We start from the raw sequence: 22,480 nt of genomic DNA, 5'->3' as shown, positions 1-22,480 counted from the left end.
CTGCAGAATTTCTTGGTGTAGACTTTGAACTTCTTCTATAAGCATAAAAATAGTACTTTTATAGTTTACATTAATAATACATGAAATTTCTATCCTAAGAATATCAAAAAAGCTCATGAAAATCTCCAATAGTCACAAATCTATTCTCATTTCTATCAAATATAGCATTGATGATTTTTCATTCTATTTCAAAAATCTTAATAAATCCATGAAGAAGATAATATATAATTTTTAATATCAAATAAAAATTTCCACAAAAAAAAATAATCTACTTTTTTTAAGAAAAAAATTAGTATTAAAAAAATAAATATTAGTTTAAAGGAGATAGTCTATAATCTTTAAAATATAATAATAGAAGTAGAATAATCTACTTACTTTTAAAAATAAAGTAAAAACAATGAGTTAGCACTCTTGCTAATTTATTAAAGAAAAAAACTCAAAGAAGATACATAAACAAGTGAGAAATGAATCAAAGAGAGATGACAAATTAAAAATAAGAAATTAAATATATTTAATAAGAAATTAGAATAGCTATTGCCAAAGGCTAGAAAATTAAAGACTCTTGAAACTAGACTAGAAGCAAGAAAAGAATTGATAAGAGTGAAAAAGGCTTTACTCTTACTTTTATATATATTATCTATCCAAAAGCTATATGGCAATGTTCTATAAGACTTCTAACACATGTTCAATTTGCAAAACATATGTCTTAACTTACAAGGCAAGTTTTCTTTAAGTGTGTTGCATTTTTAGCTTATACTACAAGCTATCAATACCTGTAATACATGGCTAGCTTGTTGGCTAAGTTTCTAATCTATCAATCACTTATAGACATGTATAAATGTGAAACTACATCTATAAAGCTTTTCCATAAGATATTGTCAATCAATCTACTTTTATCTACTTCTATTTATTCATATTATTTAAATAACTATAGGTATATCCATGACATTAATACCAAGTCTATTCTTTCTAAATAATACTAATTTTTAAAAGATTTTATATTTTATATTTTATATTTTATTTATTTTTTATAGATATTTTATCATCTTTGAACACATTTTTATTAGTCTCATTCTACCTCTAAAGTTTGTTTTCTATAGCATCTTCCTTCAAAAACTTCTTAATATCTAAATTTAAAAAATTTTAAATGACAAAATTTTATGATGAAAGTTTAAATTCTTATGATTTTTTTATCTAACTATCTAAATCAACTATTATATAAGAAGCCTTTTCTAGTCATAATACTTACTATTGGTACAAGTTTATAGATAAATAATATAATTCTTTAATTTAAAATGATATGTAGAAATTGATTGATACTATTAGCAATAGATCAATTGTAAGTACCAAGTGATTATATTGCTATAAATATAATTTTGATGGCACAATTTCTTTTCCTCAAGCAAGATAAAATTTAAGGTTTATTTTTAGAAATCTTGTATTGACTATTTAATATTTTTTTAATTGTCATCAAAATGATGTCTCTTCAACTATTTTTTGCAATTGTAATTTTTTATGCTTATTACATCCATTCAATAAATGTGTCTATTTTTTTTTACATAGTAATTTCAAAGAATATATATATATATATATATATATATATATAGAAGATACATACAACTTAATTAAGAATATCAAGTTTATTTACTTCTAAAATCTCTATACATCTTCAAAGTATCAACATAATGTTGTTTTGTAACATGAGTAGAAGGTAAAAAAATAGATGAAGAACTATATTAATAATATATATATATATATATATATATATAAGATTAATTGAAATATTATTTGAGATTTAAAAAAAAAAATTAACTAACAACATTAGAGATAATAAGGTATTTTTATGTTTTATATTATCTTTTATATAAAAATAACTTTTACTTATTTTGTAGAGCCATAAATAAGACAAGACATAGTAGAATAGACATATAATATTTTTAGATGAAAGTTAGAAGTGGCTTTAACAATATTTATTAAGAAAAAAATTAAATTGATACTTAAAAAGAATTGTTTGTAAAACATGGTTGGAATTAGATTCTAAGGTAAAAATTTGGGCATCTATGGCAATAGTAGGATTCTTAAGAAGATCAAAAAGAAGAATTAGAGAAGAGATTTTATAGAATTTTTTTAATTATTAGATGTATATGGATTGGATTTGCAATGATATTGTGAGAGCTAATTAAAGTCAAGATTTTTTATTTTGACAATCAAGTTTTAAGCAATAAATTAAGGTTTACTATTTTAATATTTTTTTGTATTTTGTAATAGATCTATGGTTGAATTTTTGTAAGTTTGTAGATATACTTATGTTGAGCATGTGTCTTATATGTTACCTTAGTTTTCTAATAAAATTAATAAAATTTTTAATTCAAATGTGTTAGGATACCTATAATTAATAGTTTATAAATTAATAAGAATATTGACATTTTGGTAAGACTTTGTACATGATGAGTAGCAGAAACCATGTTTTAATATAAAATATTTCAAGCCCAACTACATAAATTAGAATCCACAATGTAGATTGATATCTTGACAAAAGCACCCCCTCAAATCAATTAGAATTCATGTCTCAAAGACATTGATCTCTTTGGAGCTTCCTCCAACTTGTAACAAGGAGGAATTTAAGAATCAAAACAAAAAACTTTGCAAACTAGATGCTTCTCCAAGTCTACTTTTAACTTAAAGTTAATTCTTTTTCAACTCCATAAATGAAAGGAGAGTATTAGATCAATTGGCATAAATTAGTCCAGTCAGCTTAGAGCAAAGGTCACAAACCTTGGCAAAAATCTCACATTTTTTCCTCTTTCTGATGTACTAGATCATTAGTGTGACAACTAGTTGCACAATAAAAACCTTGTTCTGAAACTGGGGTTGACAGTGGATACAAGAGACCAAAGAAGAAAGAAGAGTCTGAAGTGGGGAAGTTGTCCTTTTAAATTGCAAACAAGGTGAACCATCGCAGACATGAGCTGCACGATCCGCACGATCTGAACAGAAGCAGTAGTCCCAGACCTCTACTTCCAGCAACAGTGTGCGACCAAATCATGAACAAACCAACAAGAAGTGATCTCGAATTGGACATGACGATTCAATATCTCATGCGAACCAAGATAAATCACCAAATACCAACAAAACCAAGTGATTCTACAACTCATCACTTGACACCGAAAGTTCAGTTCATATCAGTTGTGAGCGACAATTGAAGTAGCGAGTGACGAGTAGCAGAAACCGTGTTCTGATATGAAAACATGCCGTTGGATGCCGTTGAGCTTGAACTACCGCATTCCTGCAATCCACTGCACAGAATGTCCTTATCAACCTCGCAAAAACACGTGAATTGAAGAGGCTAATGGCAGCATTACATACATATGAGTGGATTCTGCGGAACTATACTAGAGTGCACATTGATTCGTCGTTAGCGTCGGCAAGTTACCTGAAGAACCGTGACGAGCAATAAGAGCGCAATTCCACGAGTAGCATTCATCAACTCCGGGACCAACCAGTTTGAGGTTGATCCAAACAACTGCTACAGTCTCTGCCCAATGTTTTACAGCGAGTGGGGTGCATTGCAGAACCCTAAACCCAGCGACTGTGGCTTGGTTGGAATAATAAGAATCTGACTTAATCGTGTAGACAGGTTGTTCAGACGACCAATTGACAGAATGTTCTGTCGTCAATATCACAGCCATTGAGGCTTCGACATAGATCCCACTGAGATCCGCACCGCATTACCATGTGAATGTTATGTCGTCGCCCGTCCTGCTGCGGGGGGGGGTGGATGGGTGGGCACAACAGCAGCGGGGCAACAACAAGGGTATAAAGAAACCACTCTTCTGCTCGCCACAGAAAATCCTCAAGCCCAAATACCGCCATAAACTTCGCAAAGTATTAGGGTAACAAGTGGTGGCTCTAAATACCTTGCGGCTGAGACTTCGGAACGTCTTTGACTTCACGAAACAAATAAATAGCACTTCACCGCTCCGGCATTCGTGCAAAGTCTTTCAAAAGGTGCGACAGAAGGAGAAGATCTCGAAGTCCAAGTAAGTATTTGCGATCAAACTAGTACCAGAATCGGCCACCTTGTAATTGTAGTTGCGGATAGTTGTTAGGAAATGCACTCTCCTCGAAATTGAGATTACGCTCACCCCAGTGAAAACCCAGTAAATCGTTATGGATCCAATGTAAGGCAATTCTTTCTTTCTCTTCAAAACTACCCAGCGACAGAAAAGCCTCATGTTCTTTAAGATTTCCGTGCTGGTGAATGCGACTCTTTCGATCAACACCATGTAATACAGACAAACACGCTATTGCACGCCAAAGACCTTGGTAACGATAAACGCCCAACAATGTACAAATTTGCACAATCCGCTAATAGCCACCATTGAAGATCAGAGAAGAATGAAAGTGACCGCACTCTTCGAACCTGCCACACGTATGCACATTCCGCAGATCAAAGTCTGCAACACACCGCCCCATGGCAACACCCAGTTCCTCCAGATAGACATTAGAAATGAATTGTAGCAAATCTGATGCTTCTTCAGCATCGGAAGTGATGAATCAAGATATAATATTAGGCCGTCCGGTGTTTCAATCGAAATGCACCTGCCAGGTGAAGACACATGCTTGTAGTATCGGGCATGGATTGCGGACTTGTGCTGAATGTCAGGATCGAAGGCAACTGCACATTGCTCCTGCGCCAACTTCTGGCCACGGTAAGAATTTCAGGCAGGGGTAATTTCCGATCATCTCATGACATGATGCGCTAACTCGGGATACTAATTGCTGAAGCAAGAGAGCGGAACCGAGTGGGGCTTGATCTGAGGTATTAAATTTAGATAGCTTATCGAAAGGACGTGGGTTAGGGTACCAACGCGGTTTCCATATTAAGCCCGAAAAGTAGCATTGTTGGTTCCCGCCTTAGTCTCCCGGGTGCAGTGCTATTTGCAGCGCGCGCTGCGTTGCGTGGAACGAAGATTCAGCAACTCCATGAACCGCGGAGTTATGCTGGTGTAAGCACCAAGTTTTCTTCGATGTACGAGGACTCCCTAGTTCTCGGCAGTCGAGTCATAATGACGAGGTTGGTGACGTACGAGCAAGGACTGTGGCTCAATGGGCTGTTTGCTCGGATTTCGGACTTCGGATGTTGCAGGAGCAGTGGATCTGTCAATGCCCGTCTTGTCTCGAAGCAATCGTGATGCCGCGGTTATTGGTCTATCGAAGTGTTTGGAGACATTGTGATTTGAATTTCCAGTGAATGTGAAGTGAGTGTGTGCTGAATCCATCTGGCGAGCAATCGGAGCTTGGTGAGAGGATTCAAATGAGTAAGTGTACTCTTCTTGCCTTTCAACCCGCTGCATGATTCAATAGTTGATAGAGTATTCCTACAAGTTTTATCCGGAAAACGCTACATCTTTTGGTCCGCACCTGAGCGATGTAGAGTCTCAAAGATCACTTGGTGATGTCGAGTAAGGCCGCGATGGAATCCGTGAGTCCTAGATCTTATTGGTCCTACACTGTCCGGAGTGTTGCTGGCAGCTTGTGTCTCATGCGTCTCACATTGTCCGACCGTATTATCTGAAGGCTCATTGAGGCTTAGACTCTACTCGTACCTTGCCAATATATTTTGTCCCATACGATGCATTTCGCTAAAGGACCTGCTGAGAAATTTTACTTAGACCTGGTTACTGGAGTATATTGCATTGTTATCCGAAGTTGAAGTCAGTATCTGAAGCTTGGAGGTGGAATGTGAAATCGCAGAGTTCTGTGAGAGAATGCGCAGCCCCTTGCAGTGTCACTGGACAAGGTGAACTCCGTACCCAACACCATCACTGTATGTGTTGAAGAGAATGAAGCGGCGAGGTCGGCATCTGGAATATTTAGGTTTGTCTCTGGTCTTCGATTCTCACAGATTCAAGGCAACACGTCATCTCTTGTAGTTTTGACGAGCAAGACTCGACGCGGGCCGACAATTTCTCAATTTTGAGCCTTGAGATGCTCCGAAATGAAGATGTCTCTACACCTGAATGCCGTGGATGAGTCTTGACGCAAGGACGTTTATTCTTTGATTCATTTGCAGATTTTGAAACCAAGCAACCTGAAACTAGCCACCAGAAGTTGCGGAACACTAATTAAGTCACCAACCTATTCATGGGTAGAATTGCGCTGTTTCAAAGTAGCTTCGTCTTCATCAATGGGATTGCGTAGACAAGGGATCAGGGCAATGAGTTGCTACCTATGGGTTTCGCTGGTAATCTTCTCTGTGTTGAATGACACTTCGACTGGGTATGTCCATCAGCATTCGGAATCTTACCTTGGATTTAAGCTCCACAACCAGGGATTTCGGGGGTGGTTTTTTTATCAAATGTGATTGAATCCACCGAGTAGTTGCACTCTCAGTGCCGATTGGAATCGAGGTAGTTGGATTAATCTGCATCTTAGGCAAAGTTTTCATTATGAGTGTCGTGCTGACACTGTGGTCTTGCATCCGAGGAAATGTCAAGAGCCCAGGAGATATCTACCGACGAGCATAGTTACTTCCGCAGTTTTCGCAGATGTTCCCTGATACCGCAAGTTTAGAGTGAGAGCAGTGAGATACTAAAAGCCCTGCATAGATCGTCTGGGTCAGACACACAGGCCATCGAAAATGGTTCGCGCCTTTTTAAGCACGAGGTCTTACTTTGAGGCACCTGCAACGAGTCCTCCAGCTCCGACTGATAGCTCATTTGGATATGTAGTGAAGAAAAAACAAGACGGAGAGAAAATCAAACCTCCGAAGGGTCCAAAAGCTTTTATAGGAAATCCTGCGCAAGCACCTTTTGATGGAAATAATCCTGCTTTTCCTCCTGCTTGGACAGATAGTCCTCCTGCTCCCCCCCCAGATACAACAGCCCCTCCTGATCCTGCAGGTCAACCCCCTCCATTGCTGCCGCCAGAATCATCACCTCCGCCTAATCCATCTCCACCACCTCTTGATCCAACCTCACCTCCTCCTGATCCGTTTCAGCCCCCACCATTTGTACCACCTCCTGTCGAATCCCCTCCTCCGATCTTGCCGCCCCCACCTCAACCAGCTCCAGTAGCTCCACCTCCCATTATTGTGACACCGCCACCCCAAGTCCCTCCGCCGGTACTTCCACCCCCTGCTCCGAGTACTGCCCCTCCTCCCTCCATATCCCCACCCCCTGCCAATTCTCCGCCCCCATGGTCACCACCTCCGGCTTCGCCACCACAATCATCGCCTCCACCTCCACCTCCACCTTCAGGATCGCCTCCACCATCCCGAGAATCATCTCCACCGCCACCTCCTGCATCAGCACCTGCTCCGCCACCGACAGCAGTACCCCCAGCATCGGCACCTCGAGGATCGCCTCCAATCTCTCTTGCTCCTGCTGTAATTCCGAGAATCACACAACCCGACTTTACCCCTCCACCTTCAACAAATCATTCTGGACCATCCTCTGCACTACCGTCGCCACCATCAAGTGGAGTCTCTAATAATTCATTGGTTGTAGGTGGGGCTGCTGGGGGAATTGCGGCCCTTGTCGTCATAATCTGTCTTCTGATTTGTTGTTGCAGGAAGAGAAGGAGACACATAAACCCGGATGGATTGTCGTTTAAAGGTTCTAGTGCTGCTATGCCACTTACCAGTTCTCAATATAAAAGTGACGCTCCGGATGCGTGGGGAATTCATTCGGGTAGTGTCAATGGTTCGGACATACCTCCGCCCCCAAATGGATCCGACAAAATGGGCAACTCCAGGTCTTACTTCACATACAGCGAATTGCAGACTGCGACCGATAATTTCTCCAAGGACAACCTTCTCGGCGAGGGTGGGTTTGGCCGTGTGTATAAAGGAACGTTGCCGAACGGGACAGTTGTGGCCGTGAAGCAGTTGAACCTGAGCGGAGGTCAGGGCGAGCGGGAGTTTCGAGCCGAAGTTGAGGTCATCAGCAGGGTGCATCATCGCCATTTGGTCTCGCTCGTTGGGTACTGCGTGTCGAATCAACAGCGCCTACTTGTGTACGAGTTCGTGCCCAATGGTACATTGGAGAATAACTTGCACAGTAAGTGCACGCTCGGCACTCAAAAGTCACAGCTTTTTCTCGGTTATTTTCCTTGAAGCATTGTACCACATTGTTGAGAATATCGCAGCTTTTTGTCCAGCAATTTGATTATTAGTGTAAGACATCTAACATCTGTCTTTTTGTTCAGATCCTGATATGCCTATCATGGACTGGAACACGAGGCTGAAAATTGGTCTTGGATGCGCACGAGGTCTTGCATATCTGCATGAAGATTGCCACCCTAAGATCATCCATCGGGATATCAAGTCCTCCAATATTCTTCTCGACGAGAAATTTGAAGCCCAGGTAAGAACCAACTGAATGGTAGTGTGTTTGTTTTTTTGTTTGTTTTTTTCTTTTTTCGTGACGTTAAATGTCAACCTCGTGACAAGGCTGCTTAAGTATCCGTTGATAGGTATAGCTTGTTGAAGACTTCTGCACATGCAGCTTGTACTCTACCATGCTTATGCCGAAGTCTGAACTCTGTTGCGTGTACCAGGTCGCAGATTTTGGGTTGGCGAAGTTGTCCTCCGACACCAACACCCACGTATCGACAAGAGTAATGGGAACCTTCGGATATCTGGCCCCAGAGTATGCCGCCAGCGGGAAGCTTACAGATAGATCAGATGTCTTCTCCTACGGTGTGATATTGCTGGAATTGGTAACTGGAAGGAGACCCATAGACATGAATCAAGAGGCAGGGTTTGAGAGTTTAGTAGAATGGGCAAGACCTGTGGTGATGCGGATTCTTGAAGATGGCCACCTGGAGGACATCGTGGACCCTAACCTGAATGGCAACTACGACCCGGATGAAATGTTTCGTGTCATTGAAACCGCAGCCGCATGTGTGCGACATTCAGCTTTGAAGCGTCCAAGGATGGCACAGGTAGACGATCGACTGCACCCGATGCATGAATAGTTTACCACTCCTGAGAATGTGTCTTGTATGCAGTCAGAGCTCTTTCCGTTATTCATGTTTGGCTGTTTCTCGTTACTTTCAATATGCTAAGTTATCTTTGCCTATCTGTGCTGCCAGGTTGTACGCGCACTGGAGAGTGATTCGGACCGAGCAGGACTTTACCAAGGTATGCGACCGGGGCAGGGCTCGGACACCGATTCCCAATACGGCAGCGAGTCCCAATATGGCACCAACAGATACGGAGGCGACAGTGGGCAATTCGACTCAGGCGACCACAGCACAAACTCCGGGCTCCGGTCATTCCACAAGCAGAACACCAATGTGTCGCGGCAACAGAACAACCTCGGAGTCATCCAAAGCGCGGAGCATCCCCCCATCCCCGAAGGCAGCGGCGAGTTTGATCTCGGGAATTCCTCAGGTCAAATGTCGGTGCACGATCTCAAGCCACCCGTACTCACGCAGCCCACCTTCCAAAGTGGCGAGTATGATCCCGACAAGGAAAGTTCGGACTTCCGGCCCACAAACAGGCCTCGCCCATCCGTTCCTAACAATGGAATGAGCGGCTTCATTGGGGCTCCGCCTCCGCCACCAGGTCGATACAACCAGCCCTTAAGCTACAGCGGAGAGTATGTGCCCATCGGCAAAACGGTGCACTTCGCCGCCAGTGTAGAAGAAAAGAAGTATTGAGTAACATCCTTGCTTCTCTGTACAATCTTACGACTGCAAATGGGCCCCTAGAACCTTGAACGATCGATCTGTGGAGCTTGTTCCTTTGCAACACCACCACCACCATCACCATCACCAATTATACTTGATGAATAGCTCATTCAAAGTAGACTTTGTAAGTTGGCCACGTGAAGGCCGGAAGAGAGTCTCTCTAGACTGTTCACCAGTTGTGCCTCAAGCTCGCTGGCTGCTAGCTATTCCCCAGTGGTCAGAGTTTGAAGGCAGCAGGGAGGACATAGTGATAGTTCTTGAAGCAGCAGCAGCAGCCCATCTAGCCAAAGAAGCTGATCTCTGTGATGATAATATTCGTGCCCCTTGCAGAGGCAATAAAAGGCGATGGAGTCCCTGTTGGGCCTGTGCTTCCTCTCATGTGCTTTGTGCCATGGTTTTCATCTCCCTACCGCCGTCTCGCAGCTTCTGATCGCCCCCATGAGCATGTTCCCATCCACACACTTCGTGTTTGTTTGAATGCTACCTTCCTGCCATTCCTCGCTTTCCTTGTTGATGATAGCGTGTGCAGTGCGACGGACAGTGCATTTTGACAGCAGCAGCTCAATTGGACACAACTGGTGCTTGAAACCGCTAAATACTCCACCGTGGTACGAAGGTGGTGATTCATTACTAGTAGATAGACCATGGGATACGTTGTGGATGGGAGGTAGATTATTACGATTGAAAGGAGGGGTGTTAATTTGATCGAATACAAGAATCCCTTACAAATGGGGGAATTATACATGCGTCAGTCACCAGAAGATAGAAGCCCGAACTAGTTAGCAGTGTATTTTATGTCCTTTCTGCTCTTATCCTGCCTTGTTTTCCTTTCTCTTAGTAATTTATTTATTTATTTATTTATTTAATGTGACGGGTTTACCTTGTCTTCATTTTTTTTTAATAGATGTGTCAAATTCTACCTTGTTGCATCGCCTATCTACTAGTAATGAATCACCACCTAGATTTTAACGAAGTTCTTTGGAGGATGACATTGGGTATCATGGGGAATTGTGGGAGGACATATTACTTGAAGAATTACGTGACTCAATTTTTGTTTAATTAAGTGGGTTTAAAATAATAATCTTGGTATACAGTTCTATCACTGTTCTAGATTATCTACACCGCCAAAGTAATCTGTTCTGTTTGTGTTGTCTAATCATATCTTACAACGTTTTTTTTGTATTTGAAGTGGATATTGTTTTAATTTGTAAGTCAAAAAGTTTCAACTTTATCTAAGTTTATTGTTATTGTAATAACACAATCAAATAACATGACTGTTGGTTATTTTTGACAACTCCATTGGTGGCAAAAGCTACTATTATCCATTCAATAATTCTATTATCCTTTAATATTCAACAATCATCTAGTTTACATGTTCTTCTTTTGGTTCTTACTTGTTTATGTATCTATTTGTTTTTGTAGATAGATCTTTTTTTAAAAAACATAACTCATATAAATAAAAAGTTCTGGTTACATGAGAACTTGCTGTTTAACTTAGAATCATGTGTATATGAATAGGGTGAATCAATACTTTAATGTAGTTGTTTGCAACAATTTTAGTTTAAATATTTTATGTTGATAGAATTACAAATTACCAAGAATGTAATGAAATTTTCTCAAGTAGGTCCTTTACATGATAATTATTAATGTATTTGCTTACATTGAATGTATAATGATTTCAGAAACAATGAATGGTACGATAGGCTAAAACATTCTACAATTTATCCACCAACAAGAGAGTTAAAATCTTTTGACACCTTTATTATCTTGGTATAATTGTGGTATTATTCTGTATAAAATAAGTAATTTGTTGGATATACTGCTTAATAAAATTTGGCAAGAGATTTTATGCCTGGAAGTTGATGATCTTTTAACGACTTGTTTTTTGAATATAAAAAAGAATAACTTTAGCAACAGTACAATCTCTTTGTTTAAACCTTTGAACCATTATTTAAAGACCAATGAAGCGTGGAAGTATTGTTGTTGTTTTCACATTTACATTATGAAAAAATCAACCCTCTCAAATATAAACAATAACAAAATTATTTCACAGTCCAATGTTTTTGATTTTCAGCAATATTTAACAGTGAATGTATTGTTAAAAGATATTTTTAAGAATATATTTTGGATTTGTTGTTTTTATTTTGAAAAAACTATATGTGATGCAGAAATAAATTGGATAATAATCTCTCTCTCTCTCTCTCTCTCTATATATATATATATATATATATATAAATTAAAATTATTACTTTATAAAATAATATCGATACTACTTATACTTCGCAAACAGAGGGTTAATTTTAGTCTACTATTTGTTGATTGTTTCACTTGGATTGAGCTTGATTTTAAACCTTTTTTTTTTTTTTTTTTTTTTTTTTTTTCAATCTAAGAGGCCTTGAAGAGAGGGATATATGGTAAAGATTATACGCAACTTCTGATGCTCCTCTCTTAAATATTACCATCTTCATCACTCAATTCTCATTCAATGAAATAAAATAAAAGAATAAAAAAAAAGTAATAATTGAGGATTCGCTTTACCTTATTTTTGTGACTTTCTGTCAAGTGGCAATGCAACAAACATTAGTAATGAGATAATTCATCCATGAAACGGATGGATGAATACATAATGACATAATAAGGTACAACAAGCGCGCACTGACCGAGTCAAGGCGACGCGGTAATGCAACCCAAGCGGTAATGCAACCCTATCAGGGTCATGCAACTCAAACGCGGTAATGCACCCACAAGTGCGGAGAATCGGAAACGCCGCCAACGCGATGAGTCGGAAGAAGCCGCGGCCGACACCTGGAAAGGCAATCCCACGGATGGATCTCTCTGCAGCCTTCCCAGAACCAGCGCACGGGGACCGATTACCGTTCCATGGATACTTGTTCCACGGTGCAGCTAGCCGCCCTATTGCCTCGCCATAAGGCGAGATCTCTCCTCTTGTCGATGAAGCCCTGAAGTATCGTCGCGCCATCACTTCCAGGTTCTGGAATCAAGGCTGGCTGCGTTCCTTCTCCAGGCCGAGTTGTCCCGTTGTTGTTAACGCGTGTGAGAAGGGACTATGTGGCAGGATTTGGATAGATTGGGATGGCCGGTTTATTGAGCTGTGACAGACGCGGTTGCACAAGGGTTTGGGTGCGATAAGAAGGTTGAGTAAGAGTAGATTGGGTGAGTGTTGTTGGTTGAGTGAGGATTTGGAGGGTTTTAGATCCAGAGTCGAGGCATCATCGGCACGATGTCGGGCGCAACGTTGGCCGCTGGGCCGAGGATGGCCAAGGAGCGGAAAGGGCGACTGTCCGCTGTGGACGAGAACGTGAGCGATTTCGGAGGGTTAGGAGGCGTGATGGGATCGTTCAGGGTGATTGAATTGCAGTTGATGGCGTTCATTGTTGTGTTCTCTGCCAGTGGGCTGGTGCCGTTGATCGACATTCTGTTTCCTGTGGTTATCAGTATCTATGCCGTCGTGATAGGGAAGCTTGTGTTCCCGCGGTACAAAAACGCGGAGCTGTCTGTGTTCAAGGGTAACCGCGTTTTTCAGGCGTACGTGATCTTTGGGACCCTGGTAGGGCTGTTCTTGCCCTTGGCGTACGTGTTGGGTGGGTTTGCTAGGAACGACCAAGAAGCAGTGCGAGCTGCGACGCCGCACCTGTTCCTGCTCTCATGCCAGGTGCTGAGTGAGAATCTCGTGAGTGGGTTGCAAATCTTCTCTTTGCCTGTTAGGGCTTTGATGCCTCTTATGTACAATACGCGGCGGCTCTTTGCGCTTGTGGATTGGACCGAAGAGATGTGGATCACAAGGCACTTGTCGGCGCATCCTACGCTGAACGTAAGTGATTATCTCGATGGCTCTTCATGTTCTGACTCAAGATCACAATTAATCAGGTTTCCGTGTCCCATCGCTTGCTTTCCTACTGGGAGGGTGGAAGCTACTGAGGATTGGATGCTTACTAATTTCATTTCCGCTGATCTTTTAAGAAGGTTATGTACTTCAAGCAGCTACTGTAAAAGTTGAGCTCGTTGTTCTCATGTTTAAGCTTCTTTACGACTCTGGGGTGTAAAATGAAACATCGATGTCTCCATTATCTTTTTCGAACATTCTGGGAATTGTTTTGGGCTAGTGTTATTTCTGGTGAAGTGACATACCTTCCAATTGTGTGTGGTGCAGGAGAAAGCATGGCTTCGGTTTGGACAGGGGTTGGCAGCCGTAAACACGATCTATTACACCATAAACTTATTTGGGTTTTTGATCCCCATGTTCCTGCCACGCGCTTTTGAGCGTTATTTTGAGTCACGGGCAGCGTACATGGAAGAGAAAGCAAGGATGAAAGCTGAGGCGGAAGCTGAGGCTGAGAGGAAGAAGGCAGAGGAGATTGAGAGGAAGTCTCGCCTTCCCACACCTGCTCGTCCCCCAGGTATGGAGGACTATGATGCTGGTGACAAGAAGGGGCAGTAGGATTTTCCTTTCTCAGTGGCTTTTGTAGAAGATGCTTCCGAATGATCCAGAATGAGGACCAACAGCTGAGCCAGTCCTCACCGAGGCATGCTGTTTTTCATTGTTACATACAGCCTGTTAAACTGTACAGAAAAAAACTCTTTCTTTACCATCTTGATCCCGCCTGCTGTTGTTTTCTGTATTCTGGGTCCTTAGTTTCAATCAGCATGTCTAGAAGTAGACTTGGTAGCCTTTTCGCTACATCATTTGCAATATTCCAGCGAAAATTGAGGTCTGGAAGGCTGTACAAACTAGTCACGCTTTCTTCTGTCTACCGTACATTGAGTCTTCACTCATTCTACTGCCTACTTCACTCATTCTGTCTGTTGTAATTCGATCCTTCGTCTCTTTCCTCGATGAACTCAGCAACATCGAATATTATTATTAACTACTCCAAATATTGCAGACAATGCCCTCAAAACGTGTATGTGGAATTAGGGTAGTGCTGAGGATTTTAAGAACCTTATGTCCAGGCGCTTGAACTCGTTTGCATCGATATACTGAGCTGGACTTCTCCTTGAGCCTCTGTCAGGAGATCATTGAAGATCTAACCAGTTAAGATGAGTCATATCACCCTCAATAAAAATACTACAATATCTAAGAACAATATTTTAATTGCCTGATGGGCAGCTGCTTGGAATGATACGTGAACGCTAGCAGCAGTACACGTTGTGCTGTCACCGAAATCCATCTGTTTTCGTGGCAAATATAAAGTAATGCATTTCAAGACAGTCCCTACTCTTTCTGTTCTACTTGGTACTGTCTGCCTTGCTTCTGTAATCGGACGTTCCCCGTTTGCTTTCACTTCTTTTACTGCTACATCCTATTGTGACGTCTTTGGAAATTTCCGAGCTTGAAGACCTTGGAGCTTTCAGGTTGTCTCGTATGTGTTCTTATGGCAATGGACGATTCATGCTGTCCCGTAGCTGACATTACACTTCAATATTCATTTTCCAAGGCTTGGAGTCGGGCTATTTATATACTGGCTATTTTACTTACCATCTGTCTGATCTTAGCGTGGACATTAGTGCGTCGGATGAACCCTCGGACACTGAGTCCAGGTCCTGATTGTTCAAACCGCATCAGTGCGGATCTTGGCAAGCCTTTGCTCATCTTGTTCTATTTGGTCAAGGAAGACGTCTAATGTCAGTAGTAATTATAGCTATCACATTTGGTGGTTAATTTGGTCCTCTAGGATCAATGATTTGGTAGCAACTCAAAGTTGAAAGTGAGCGACAGATGACATGTCTACAACGTAACAGTTGTCTGAAGGAGTCGCGAATGATGCTTCCTTGTAGGAGGGAGACGTGGAGTCGAGCAACAGCAGCTCTCGACATTGGAGTATGCAGAGCAAATCGTTCAACACTTCTTGCAATCTAGCAAAGTTGCTAGTAACGTCGCTGTAGTCGACGACTATGGTGAGACGAAGAAGAATCCTAGACGCTGGTATGTAACCATCCCCATGCTTCTCCTGTTGCTCTTCCCACAATCTGCCGACTGACGAATATCGTGCACACTCGTTAACCATCTTTTGTGATCATGGAGCAAATGAGCATATTCCTTCGTTTCCCTTGCAACACTATCTGAACCACCCACGTAGTGTATGCTAGGAATCTGCAGCAAAGTATTTCTAAACTTAATGTATTACAGCCACGGAATTTAAATTATTATTATTGCTCAACTTGCTTGGTACAAAAATCCTGTCGGTAGAGACGGCCGTATTCTTGCCTGATCTGATATATATGATGTACTAATTGAATATAAATCAACCAATTATCACATGCTCGTTCGGAGCTTAAGGAAAGCATAGATCAAGTGGATCGTCGACGACATTGGCAGCACAGCAAGAGGTATCTTACTGCTATCAGATCCTCAGGACCTTTGCCTTTGAGGTGTTCAGTTTTGGCAAATCGTCCAATTGGGCTACTACATCTGATCTCGATGCATCAGCTCTACCTCTGCTTATGCCAGGCTCGGGACTGACTGGTTCACCTTGCGTAGGCATACCCAACAACTCTGCGGTACAACGAAGAAAGAAGTGTTGGTTTTGATGAGGGTATTTCATTCCCTTACAAAATCCCGAAGAAGTCGAAGACAATCACAGGTCGAGGAGTGCTTGTGCAAAAAATTCAACAAAGTGAAGTGACTATGGTGTTCAAAGGAAACTACCAGGCCCTCCTTGTTCATTCTGGAAGTAAAAACCCTGCACTTCATCTTGTGTCTTCTCTGTGAGAGTGCCTACTTTCTCATCAATCGCAGCGTTGCCGCACAGAATATTCACTCTGGTGCGAGCCTGAAGATGTTCAACAAACGAAGCACTTCAGATTCGCCTCATGAAAGATTCGCTGACTTGGATTAAAGTCACAGTAACTAGCCACAGTTGTGGATTTTCTCTCTCTCGAAGTGAAGATCTTTATTCTTTATAGTGATGCATTAAAAGAAGGAAGTGATGAACGTACCTTTTTGAGCCGATATGGTGTGAGATAAGGCTTGAAAGGGCAGTTCAACAACTCCTGTTGCTGCCTTTCCTTCCTAATTGATGCTACTTTACGTTCACTGGCTAAGAATTCGGCAAACATAATTTCCCACCATTGTTCATGCGTACTGGATGTCACGTGCACAAGGTTTCAGGACGCTAATTTACTTATTTATTTATTTCATTTCAAATTTTTTATTATGATGTATTCTCAACTCATTTCTGGAGTTAAAAATACATGGCATTGTTAAATAGTTGAAAGCATCTAGAATCTTATTGAGTGTTGGTAGAAAAATTTGAAAGACTAAAATTTGAAGTGAAAGCAAACATTTCCTAGCTTTTCATTAGTGATTAACTTGGAATTTCACCTGTATTTCCTCCTTGTTTTCGCAAGATTTCGAGACAACCGGTCCATCTTGAACTGGAACGTGCAGTTAACATCAAGGTTGTGCGCCTTGTGCCTAGGTCCAAGAAGTTGTTGGCCAAATTGGTATTTATTCTGCAAGACTTTCAAAACTTCAAGTCAATTGCTGAATTCCACCGCCCTGTTTCTGCTTCTTACGACTCTCCAACGATCCCTTTTGGACCATGGTTCGGAAGTGGACACAAATGATAATATGAGGTGGATAAGCCGAAGAGAAATTTTATCTTTGCGACTAGGGCTTGCCAATCGAATGGAAGACCGAAGTATTCCTCAACCTTTCGCATCAGATCAACAAGTCTATCAAAATCGAGTTTGTTGTCAGTGGATCCGATCATCCTCTTCACTCGGTTGATGTCTCCTATCACGTCCTGGTTGAGGCGATCGACATCGGCAGTCATGAGGTCCACATACCCGTTCTGGAGAGAAATGATAACAAAATTTGACAAACGCTTCTGTGAGCTTCAAGCAAATGCAGCGTGATTTGATTTTCACCGTAAGGTTGTCAGTTATAAACAACAGGGTAGCTACACTTCTGTTTGATTAGTAGCTACACTACAAATTGTGAACAAATCCTGCAAAGAAACCATTTTAACGGCACACAATTTTGTGTAAGTAGAAATTAAAGTTGCAAGACAAGCCGGGTAAAACCTTGTCTTTATCTAGAAAAGCAAATATTTGCTTGAAACGACGGTCTTTCAGACGCTCGAGTAACTTCTGAGAATTCGGTCCAACAAACCGGCCACGTGTTTGATCTTTCCTCGTTATGTCTTTTCTTGCATTTATACACCTCATCTTGTTATCAAATTTATTTTTCATTCTGTGAAGGTATTCTCCAATTGACAAGCACACTGGGTTTCTCTGCGAACGTAATAGAGACATAATAAACAGCTATTAAACAACTGACTAGAAATGCTACTTCATTTAAAGGAAACCCCGCATTGCGTCAGGTTATTCTCTCGACGTTGAAACCATAAAGTGTGTGCTTTCTATTATTAAAAGTGATTTTTTTAGGAATTAATGCTGACACGGCGAGAACAAAGAAGATTGAAAAGGTGGCATACATTGTAAGGTTTGCGGCCAATGTGGGGTTTAAATAATTCTCGACCAGTTCTCTGATCAAAAGGCCTATGTGACCATTGCTGCTGCGCTTCCTTCTTCTTCGTTACTCTTGAAGCATTGTCGAGAAGCCTCCGGAAGACAGAGCATTCCGATTTCCAATCCTCGCCCATCATCGAGGTTCTATATGGAAGGCTTTTGTTGATAGACGGTTGGAATGTCAATCTGCCGAGCCACTTTTATTCTTGTCATTAATCTTTGCAACCCTCTTGTCAGTGTGTTCCATTGTAAAAATTCATTATTGTTTTCCTACAGAATGAGGCAGAATGGTCAGTAGTCCTCTCTACCAGATGGGAATAACAGCTTGACCCTAGCAAGCACCAATACTTATTGTTTTCTGCAGAAGGCTGCAAAGAGCTTCATTGACAGTGAGCCCGGCATCAACATTAATCAATAGTTCTATGCGATAGTACAGTCTAAGATCTAAAACATAATAAATTAGAGCAGTTACGAACAAGGAATAGCTAACCCCTCGGGACACCACTGCGTGCATTGATCTCGTCGGCGCCTGCGGCACTCGGCATCCAAAAAGAGCTGTTCGAAACAATTCCTATGGTCATCGGCATATTGGTCCTGACTATCTTTATATCTCTGGTTGATTTGAGGTTTGAAAGTGCATTCCATAAGCTTGGCCTCCCATGCCTACAGGATCCCCCTCACAAATCATAGGTCTCATCAACGCAGATCTTATGTGAATCCTAAATCTTAACAAGGAGTTACAAATACAAGAAGCAATAGCTACCATTTGTCTAAGTTCTTGCAGTTGGTCCTGCTTTGGTCGGTCATCACTCTGAAGTCTACTCCAAACTTGGCCTCTTCCCCTTCTCATGTTTCTTGCTCGTTTGCTTCACAGATTACGCATACAAGGTCAGATGTGGGTTGGACATGCAATCGGGGATTGAGGTTAATAAAGGTTCTACACCCCTCCCGCCAAGCCATCAACCCGAGGAATGTTGAAGGACATTAGAAAGAAATGACTGAAGCTTTTAATGGAGGTGCACTAACTCTAAAACCCACATGATGACACACAGATGGTGTGGACCTGATATTAGGCTTCAATGTGAGTTCAGCCGCTTCCCTCCTTTCATTCTGCTTTTTCTTGTCATACACTGCCTTGAGGTGATTCTGCCTCATCGTGACACCTTTAGCATACAAAAGCTCTCCATAATTCTTGTATTGTTTGGCTCTTCTTCCACACACCCACATTATCCTCCGGGATTTCTGGTTAAAGTCCATCGAAGAAGTAAGTTTCATGAATCCCCTCCAATCAAATTTCATCCGGTCTGGGCTATTTTCTAATCCTGAGAAGTTGGATAGCCTTAAGCTGAATATCCCCGATGTAGCTGTAACTACAAGCATAAACTATGTTATTTTGATTGTTAGCAGCTTAGAGTGAGTGAAAATTAACATTTCTGGAGGGATCAATTAGCAAAACTGATCATTTATACTCTTTTGTGTAGATTATAGAAATGATTCAATTGACAAATTCTAACTTCGAAATTTATAGAAGACACACTTTTCGAGGGTTAACTGTACAAATAAGGTGCATAGATTGAATCACAAAGATTTCACATACCTTGGAAATGCCCTGTTTCCTCACAACATGCTCTTGGTATGAAGTCTTTCTGCATTTTGCCTCATCCCAACATCTGGTATGTTTGTGCCTTAATCTTCCAATATTGAGCCGCATACATACAGCTTTCTGTTTGGCTCCACATTAAAAATAAACTTCAAGCTGTTTAATCTGTTTTAAAAAAATAGTTTTATTATTTTATTTTGTTGACGTGATTTGTAAAGTCAGTATCAGCTGTTTTACATGTGCAGAGGCGTTACTTACGTTTAGTACATGGAAAATCGAGAAAACTCACCGCCTGTTCGGATAGAGGCTGAGCTAGACGTTCCGGTTTCCTCTGATAATGATCGTATGCTCCTTTTTTCGCTAAGCTTGCGAATGTTTGAGCGATTACGTGGTCCGAGAAACTCCATTTCTTACGCCTGGATTTCCTTCTTGGCTTGCCTTCGCATGAAATTTGGCAACCTTGACCTTGACCTTGATAACTGTTTACTCTCTGTGATGCCTGAAACAACATAGGTGTCCGAACCTCACGACTTCCAAGCCAGGCATTAGACTCCGATATCACGTTCTGTCGACCTGAGCAATCTCGGTGATTGTGCAATGCATCACCATCAGAGCCATTCACTAAAGGGCTTTGTGAAGAGCCACTGTGCAATGTCGAATTCTCGTCATTTGATAAGCGATTCTCTTGAGGGTAGAACACGAAGTCACTGTACTTGCTGCAAAGGGGAAGTTAGATGACTGTTCTGTACCATTTTTCAGTGCAGTACGTACAAATAAATGGGTTTGAGACCTAGGTTACATGGCAATTGCGAAGACTAAAATCACATAGAAAATAGCTCCAGCATTACGCTACAAAGAATGTCTTCGACCAGGCACCTTACAGGAATAATGTTGCTGACAATTTGTTCTGCAAGAGGTGCAACGAATTGTTCTGGAAGACAATGCTTTTCACAGAACTTTATGGCCATTACTTCAGCAGAATCTCCTTCCTTAAAGTGGATATGTTCTACACATTCATCTTGGATCTCCACAGTAATGGATAGAAGAACCCTTCGATAATCGGAAAGATTTTCTGTGGCGTCATCAAATCGTATCAAGGTTCGACTTGAAAGAGGATAGTCAGGAAGAGGATTTGATGTGTAAAGAGCATGCGAGTAGAGAATACCATCAGAGCATTACCCTTATTGTCATTTCGCTTCTTTGAAGTTGTGTCTCTCTTGTCTGTGTCCTGCGCAAATTCGATGTCATATCAACGGATTGAACCCAACCAATTAATGCAATACAGTTCTAAGCATCGTAAATAGAGGATAAATTCAGGACTGAAGAGTTGGCCCATCAACCACGACGAACCTTGCACAGTTCTGAATTTCCACGATGTCTTGCAGTGGCAAACTCACAGTCGTAACAGAGGCTTGCATTATTGCTCTTCATTCCACCTTTTAATCTCCTTGATAGCGACCTACTTCTGGTGCTCAACAATTCACAGCCAATAAGGTCTTTATGCAGCCCGTTGATGATTGCCAACCAGGTGAAATTTTGTCAATCAAGAGCAGAGAAGCGTTTTAAAACGAATCCTGCAAACCAATCCTCTTTATCCCCTCAATGTGTAGCTCGCTAAACGCCCTGAAAAATATTTACACATCATCCACTTTCCCTGCTTCGTGGGGCCCCTTTACAGCCTGCATTCAAACGCGAGCTACAGAGCATGTAAAACTTGCTGTTTGCAGAAAATTGCTTACGTGTACCTTCACACAAAAGTAGTTAAAAGTTTAGTAGTCCGGAATGCATGGGAATTTAAAGACGCACCCGGAAAATTCTCAATATACAGGAGGCATTAAGAAAGTGTCTTCCAGAGATGTTGAGGTAGAGAAGTTCAAGAATGGCGGAAATTGGACCATGGAATTGAAGCAGCGAACATTGTTAAGTGCAGAATGCGAGTCAAAAAGCATGAGCACCTCTACCAATGAGGCAGCAATAATTTGAGTTGATAGGACTCATCACAATCTCATGTTCTACGAGACATAAAACTCACTCTGTAGCCAGAAGTGAGGGGCTCATAAGATCCACGACTAAGTTCGGCAGATTGGTGAAGGTAACAGCATCCTTCAACTTTCGGAAACCTCATGAAAAAACTGGTCGGGGAAATCAAAAGTGAACAGACTAAGGATCGACAGCCAATGTGAACGACCACCGTCGCTCCACATCAATGATATTGATCTGAAATTCGAAAGAATGAAGGAAGAAAACGCTGCCTGAAGCAGGAAATACGAAGTACAAGTTATAACCTGTCAACCTAGACTTGGTTGTGAAGAATAGTGGCACAAGTCTTTCCGCAGCCTTTCAAAGATTTTTGGTGGCGAAAAGACTTACAAAAGACCGTCATCGCCCTGGGTAGAATAATTGCGCGCTCTTCAACTGCAGCCGAAGTAGGGCCGCGTGACATGCTTGTTCAAAAGCTCAAAACAATCAGCAGTGAGTGCAGTGGAAGTCATATAGACAGGAACAGAGGAATCGGCCAGTTCGGCCGAAGCATCACTGGAGAAATCCCATGCTTCTGACACATCCATGCAAGCAATTAATTGTTGGAATATTTCCAACAGCCTTCATGCGAACAAACCAGCCGGCATTCTCAACCACAAACCACCGTTGATCTGAAAGGTCACCAACTAAACTGCCGAGACACACCAG

At 41.4% G+C, this 22,480-nt stretch overlaps 4 protein-coding genes across 15 annotated transcripts; 2 read left to right on the top strand and 2 right to left on the bottom strand.

Moving 5' to 3' along the window:
* Positions 1-2,903: 2,903 nt before the first annotated feature.
* On the bottom strand, positions 2,904-4,540 carry LOC112289460 (uncharacterized). Its single transcript, XM_024534699.3, has 2 exons — positions 3,434-4,540; positions 2,904-3,296 (listed from the first exon to the last, which is right to left on the bottom strand). The coding sequence occupies exons 1-2, from the start codon at positions 3,687-3,689 to the stop codon at positions 3,178-3,180; spliced, it is 375 nt and encodes a 124-aa protein (XP_024390467.1). The 5' UTR covers positions 3,690-4,540; the 3' UTR covers positions 2,904-3,177.
* A 416-nt stretch (positions 4,541-4,956) lies between these two features.
* Positions 4,957-10,565, top strand: LOC112289212 (uncharacterized). Of its 2 annotated transcripts, XM_024534240.3 has the most exons (6): positions 4,957-5,321; positions 5,758-5,880; positions 6,077-8,063; positions 8,212-8,369; positions 8,563-8,949; positions 9,100-10,565. In XM_024534240.3, exons 3-6 carry the CDS (start codon positions 6,644-6,646, stop codon positions 9,667-9,669), a joined length of 2,535 nt encoding a protein of 844 aa, XP_024390008.1. In that variant the 5' UTR covers positions 4,957-5,321; positions 5,758-5,880; positions 6,077-6,643; the 3' UTR covers positions 9,670-10,565. The 2 variants fall into 2 exon arrangements, with proteins under 2 accessions (XP_024390008.1, XP_024390007.1); XM_024534239.3 differs by having other exon boundaries at positions 5,758-8,063.
* A 2,323-nt stretch (positions 10,566-12,888) lies between these two features.
* On the top strand, positions 12,889-17,699 carry LOC112289292 (uncharacterized). 7 transcript variants are annotated; one of them, XR_016505889.1, is made up of 6 exons: positions 12,889-13,531; positions 13,871-14,117; positions 15,496-15,643; positions 15,998-16,047; positions 16,199-16,391; positions 17,139-17,699. XR_016505889.1 is itself a non-coding variant. In XM_024534399.3 (5 exons), the coding sequence occupies exons 1-4, from the start codon at positions 12,941-12,943 to the stop codon at positions 16,005-16,007; spliced, it is 996 nt and encodes a 331-aa protein (XP_024390167.1). In that variant the 5' UTR covers positions 12,889-12,940; the 3' UTR covers positions 16,008-16,047; positions 16,199-16,874. The 7 variants fall into 7 exon arrangements, 3 of the variants coding, with proteins under 3 accessions (XP_024390167.1, XP_024390169.1, XP_024390168.1); XR_012218715.2 differs by having other exon boundaries at positions 15,496-16,047; XM_024534399.3 differs by lacking the exon at positions 17,139-17,699 and having other exon boundaries at positions 16,199-16,874.
* Positions 14,001-22,425, bottom strand: LOC112289493 (uncharacterized). Of its 5 annotated transcripts, XM_090255029.1 has the most exons (17): positions 22,163-22,425; positions 21,143-21,471; positions 20,972-21,020; positions 20,669-20,864; positions 20,082-20,508; positions 19,790-19,915; positions 19,256-19,434; positions 18,956-19,058; positions 18,683-18,855; positions 18,159-18,378; positions 17,746-17,955; positions 17,373-17,513; positions 17,042-17,172; positions 16,657-16,801; positions 16,367-16,490; positions 16,057-16,213; positions 14,001-15,811 (listed from the first exon to the last, which is right to left on the bottom strand). In XM_090255029.1, exons 2-16 carry the CDS (start codon positions 21,221-21,223, stop codon positions 16,062-16,064), a joined length of 2,457 nt encoding a protein of 818 aa, XP_090111155.1. In that variant the 5' UTR covers positions 21,224-21,471; positions 22,163-22,425; the 3' UTR covers positions 14,001-15,811; positions 16,057-16,061. The 5 variants fall into 5 exon arrangements, with proteins under 5 accessions (XP_090111155.1, XP_024390505.1, XP_073393957.1 ...); XM_024534737.3 differs by having other exon boundaries at positions 14,001-16,213; positions 21,143-21,537; XM_073537856.2 differs by having other exon boundaries at positions 14,001-16,213.
* Between the last annotated feature and the right edge of the window lie 55 nt (positions 22,426-22,480).

This window comes from Physcomitrium patens, chromosome 12, assembly GCF_059467195.1.
Source record: "Physcomitrium patens ecotype Gransden chromosome 12, ASM5946719v1, whole genome shotgun sequence".
Taxonomy (NCBI): Eukaryota; Viridiplantae; Streptophyta; class Bryopsida; order Funariales; family Funariaceae; genus Physcomitrium; species Physcomitrium patens.
This window is presented reverse-complemented; position numbering and strand designations above follow the sequence as displayed.

Bases quoted from the DNA above. Each gene is read 5' to 3' on its own strand.
- LOC112289460 (XM_024534699.3), bottom strand. From the start codon at position 3,689: ATGGCTGTGATATTGACGACAGAACATTCTGTCAATTGGTCGTCTGAA. The intron at 3,297-3,433 runs GTAACTTGCCGA...CATTCTGTGCAG, and splicing joins TGCTCGTCACGGTTCTTCAG to TGGATTGCAGGAATGCGGTA.
- LOC112289212 (XM_024534240.3), top strand. From the start codon at position 6,644: ATGGTTCGCGCCTTTTTAAGCACGAGGTCTTACTTTGAGGCACCTGCA. The intron at 8,064-8,211 runs GTAAGTGCACGC...CTTTTTGTTCAG, and splicing joins ATTGGAGAATAACTTGCACA to ATCCTGATATGCCTATCATG. The intron at 8,370-8,562 runs GTAAGAACCAAC...TGCGTGTACCAG, and splicing joins ACGAGAAATTTGAAGCCCAG to GTCGCAGATTTTGGGTTGGC.
- LOC112289292 (XM_024534399.3), top strand. From the start codon at position 12,941: ATGTCGGGCGCAACGTTGGCCGCTGGGCCGAGGATGGCCAAGGAGCGG. The intron at 13,532-13,870 runs GTAAGTGATTAT...TGTGTGGTGCAG, and splicing joins CGGCGCATCCTACGCTGAAC to GAGAAAGCATGGCTTCGGTT. The intron at 14,118-15,495 runs GTATGGAGGACT...GCTTCCTTGTAG, and splicing joins CACACCTGCTCGTCCCCCAG to GAGGGAGACGTGGAGTCGAG.
- LOC112289493 (XM_024534737.3), bottom strand. From the start codon at position 21,223: ATGAAGAGCAATAATGCAAGCCTCTGTTACGACTGTGAGTTTGCCACT. The intron at 21,021-21,142 runs GTTCGTCGTGGT...GAATTTGCGCAG, and splicing joins GAAATTCAGAACTGTGCAAG to GACACAGACAAGAGAGACAC. The intron at 19,916-20,081 runs GTGAGTTTTCTC...GGAGCCAAACAG, and splicing joins AGCCTCTATCCGAACAGGCG to AAAGCTGTATGTATGCGGCT.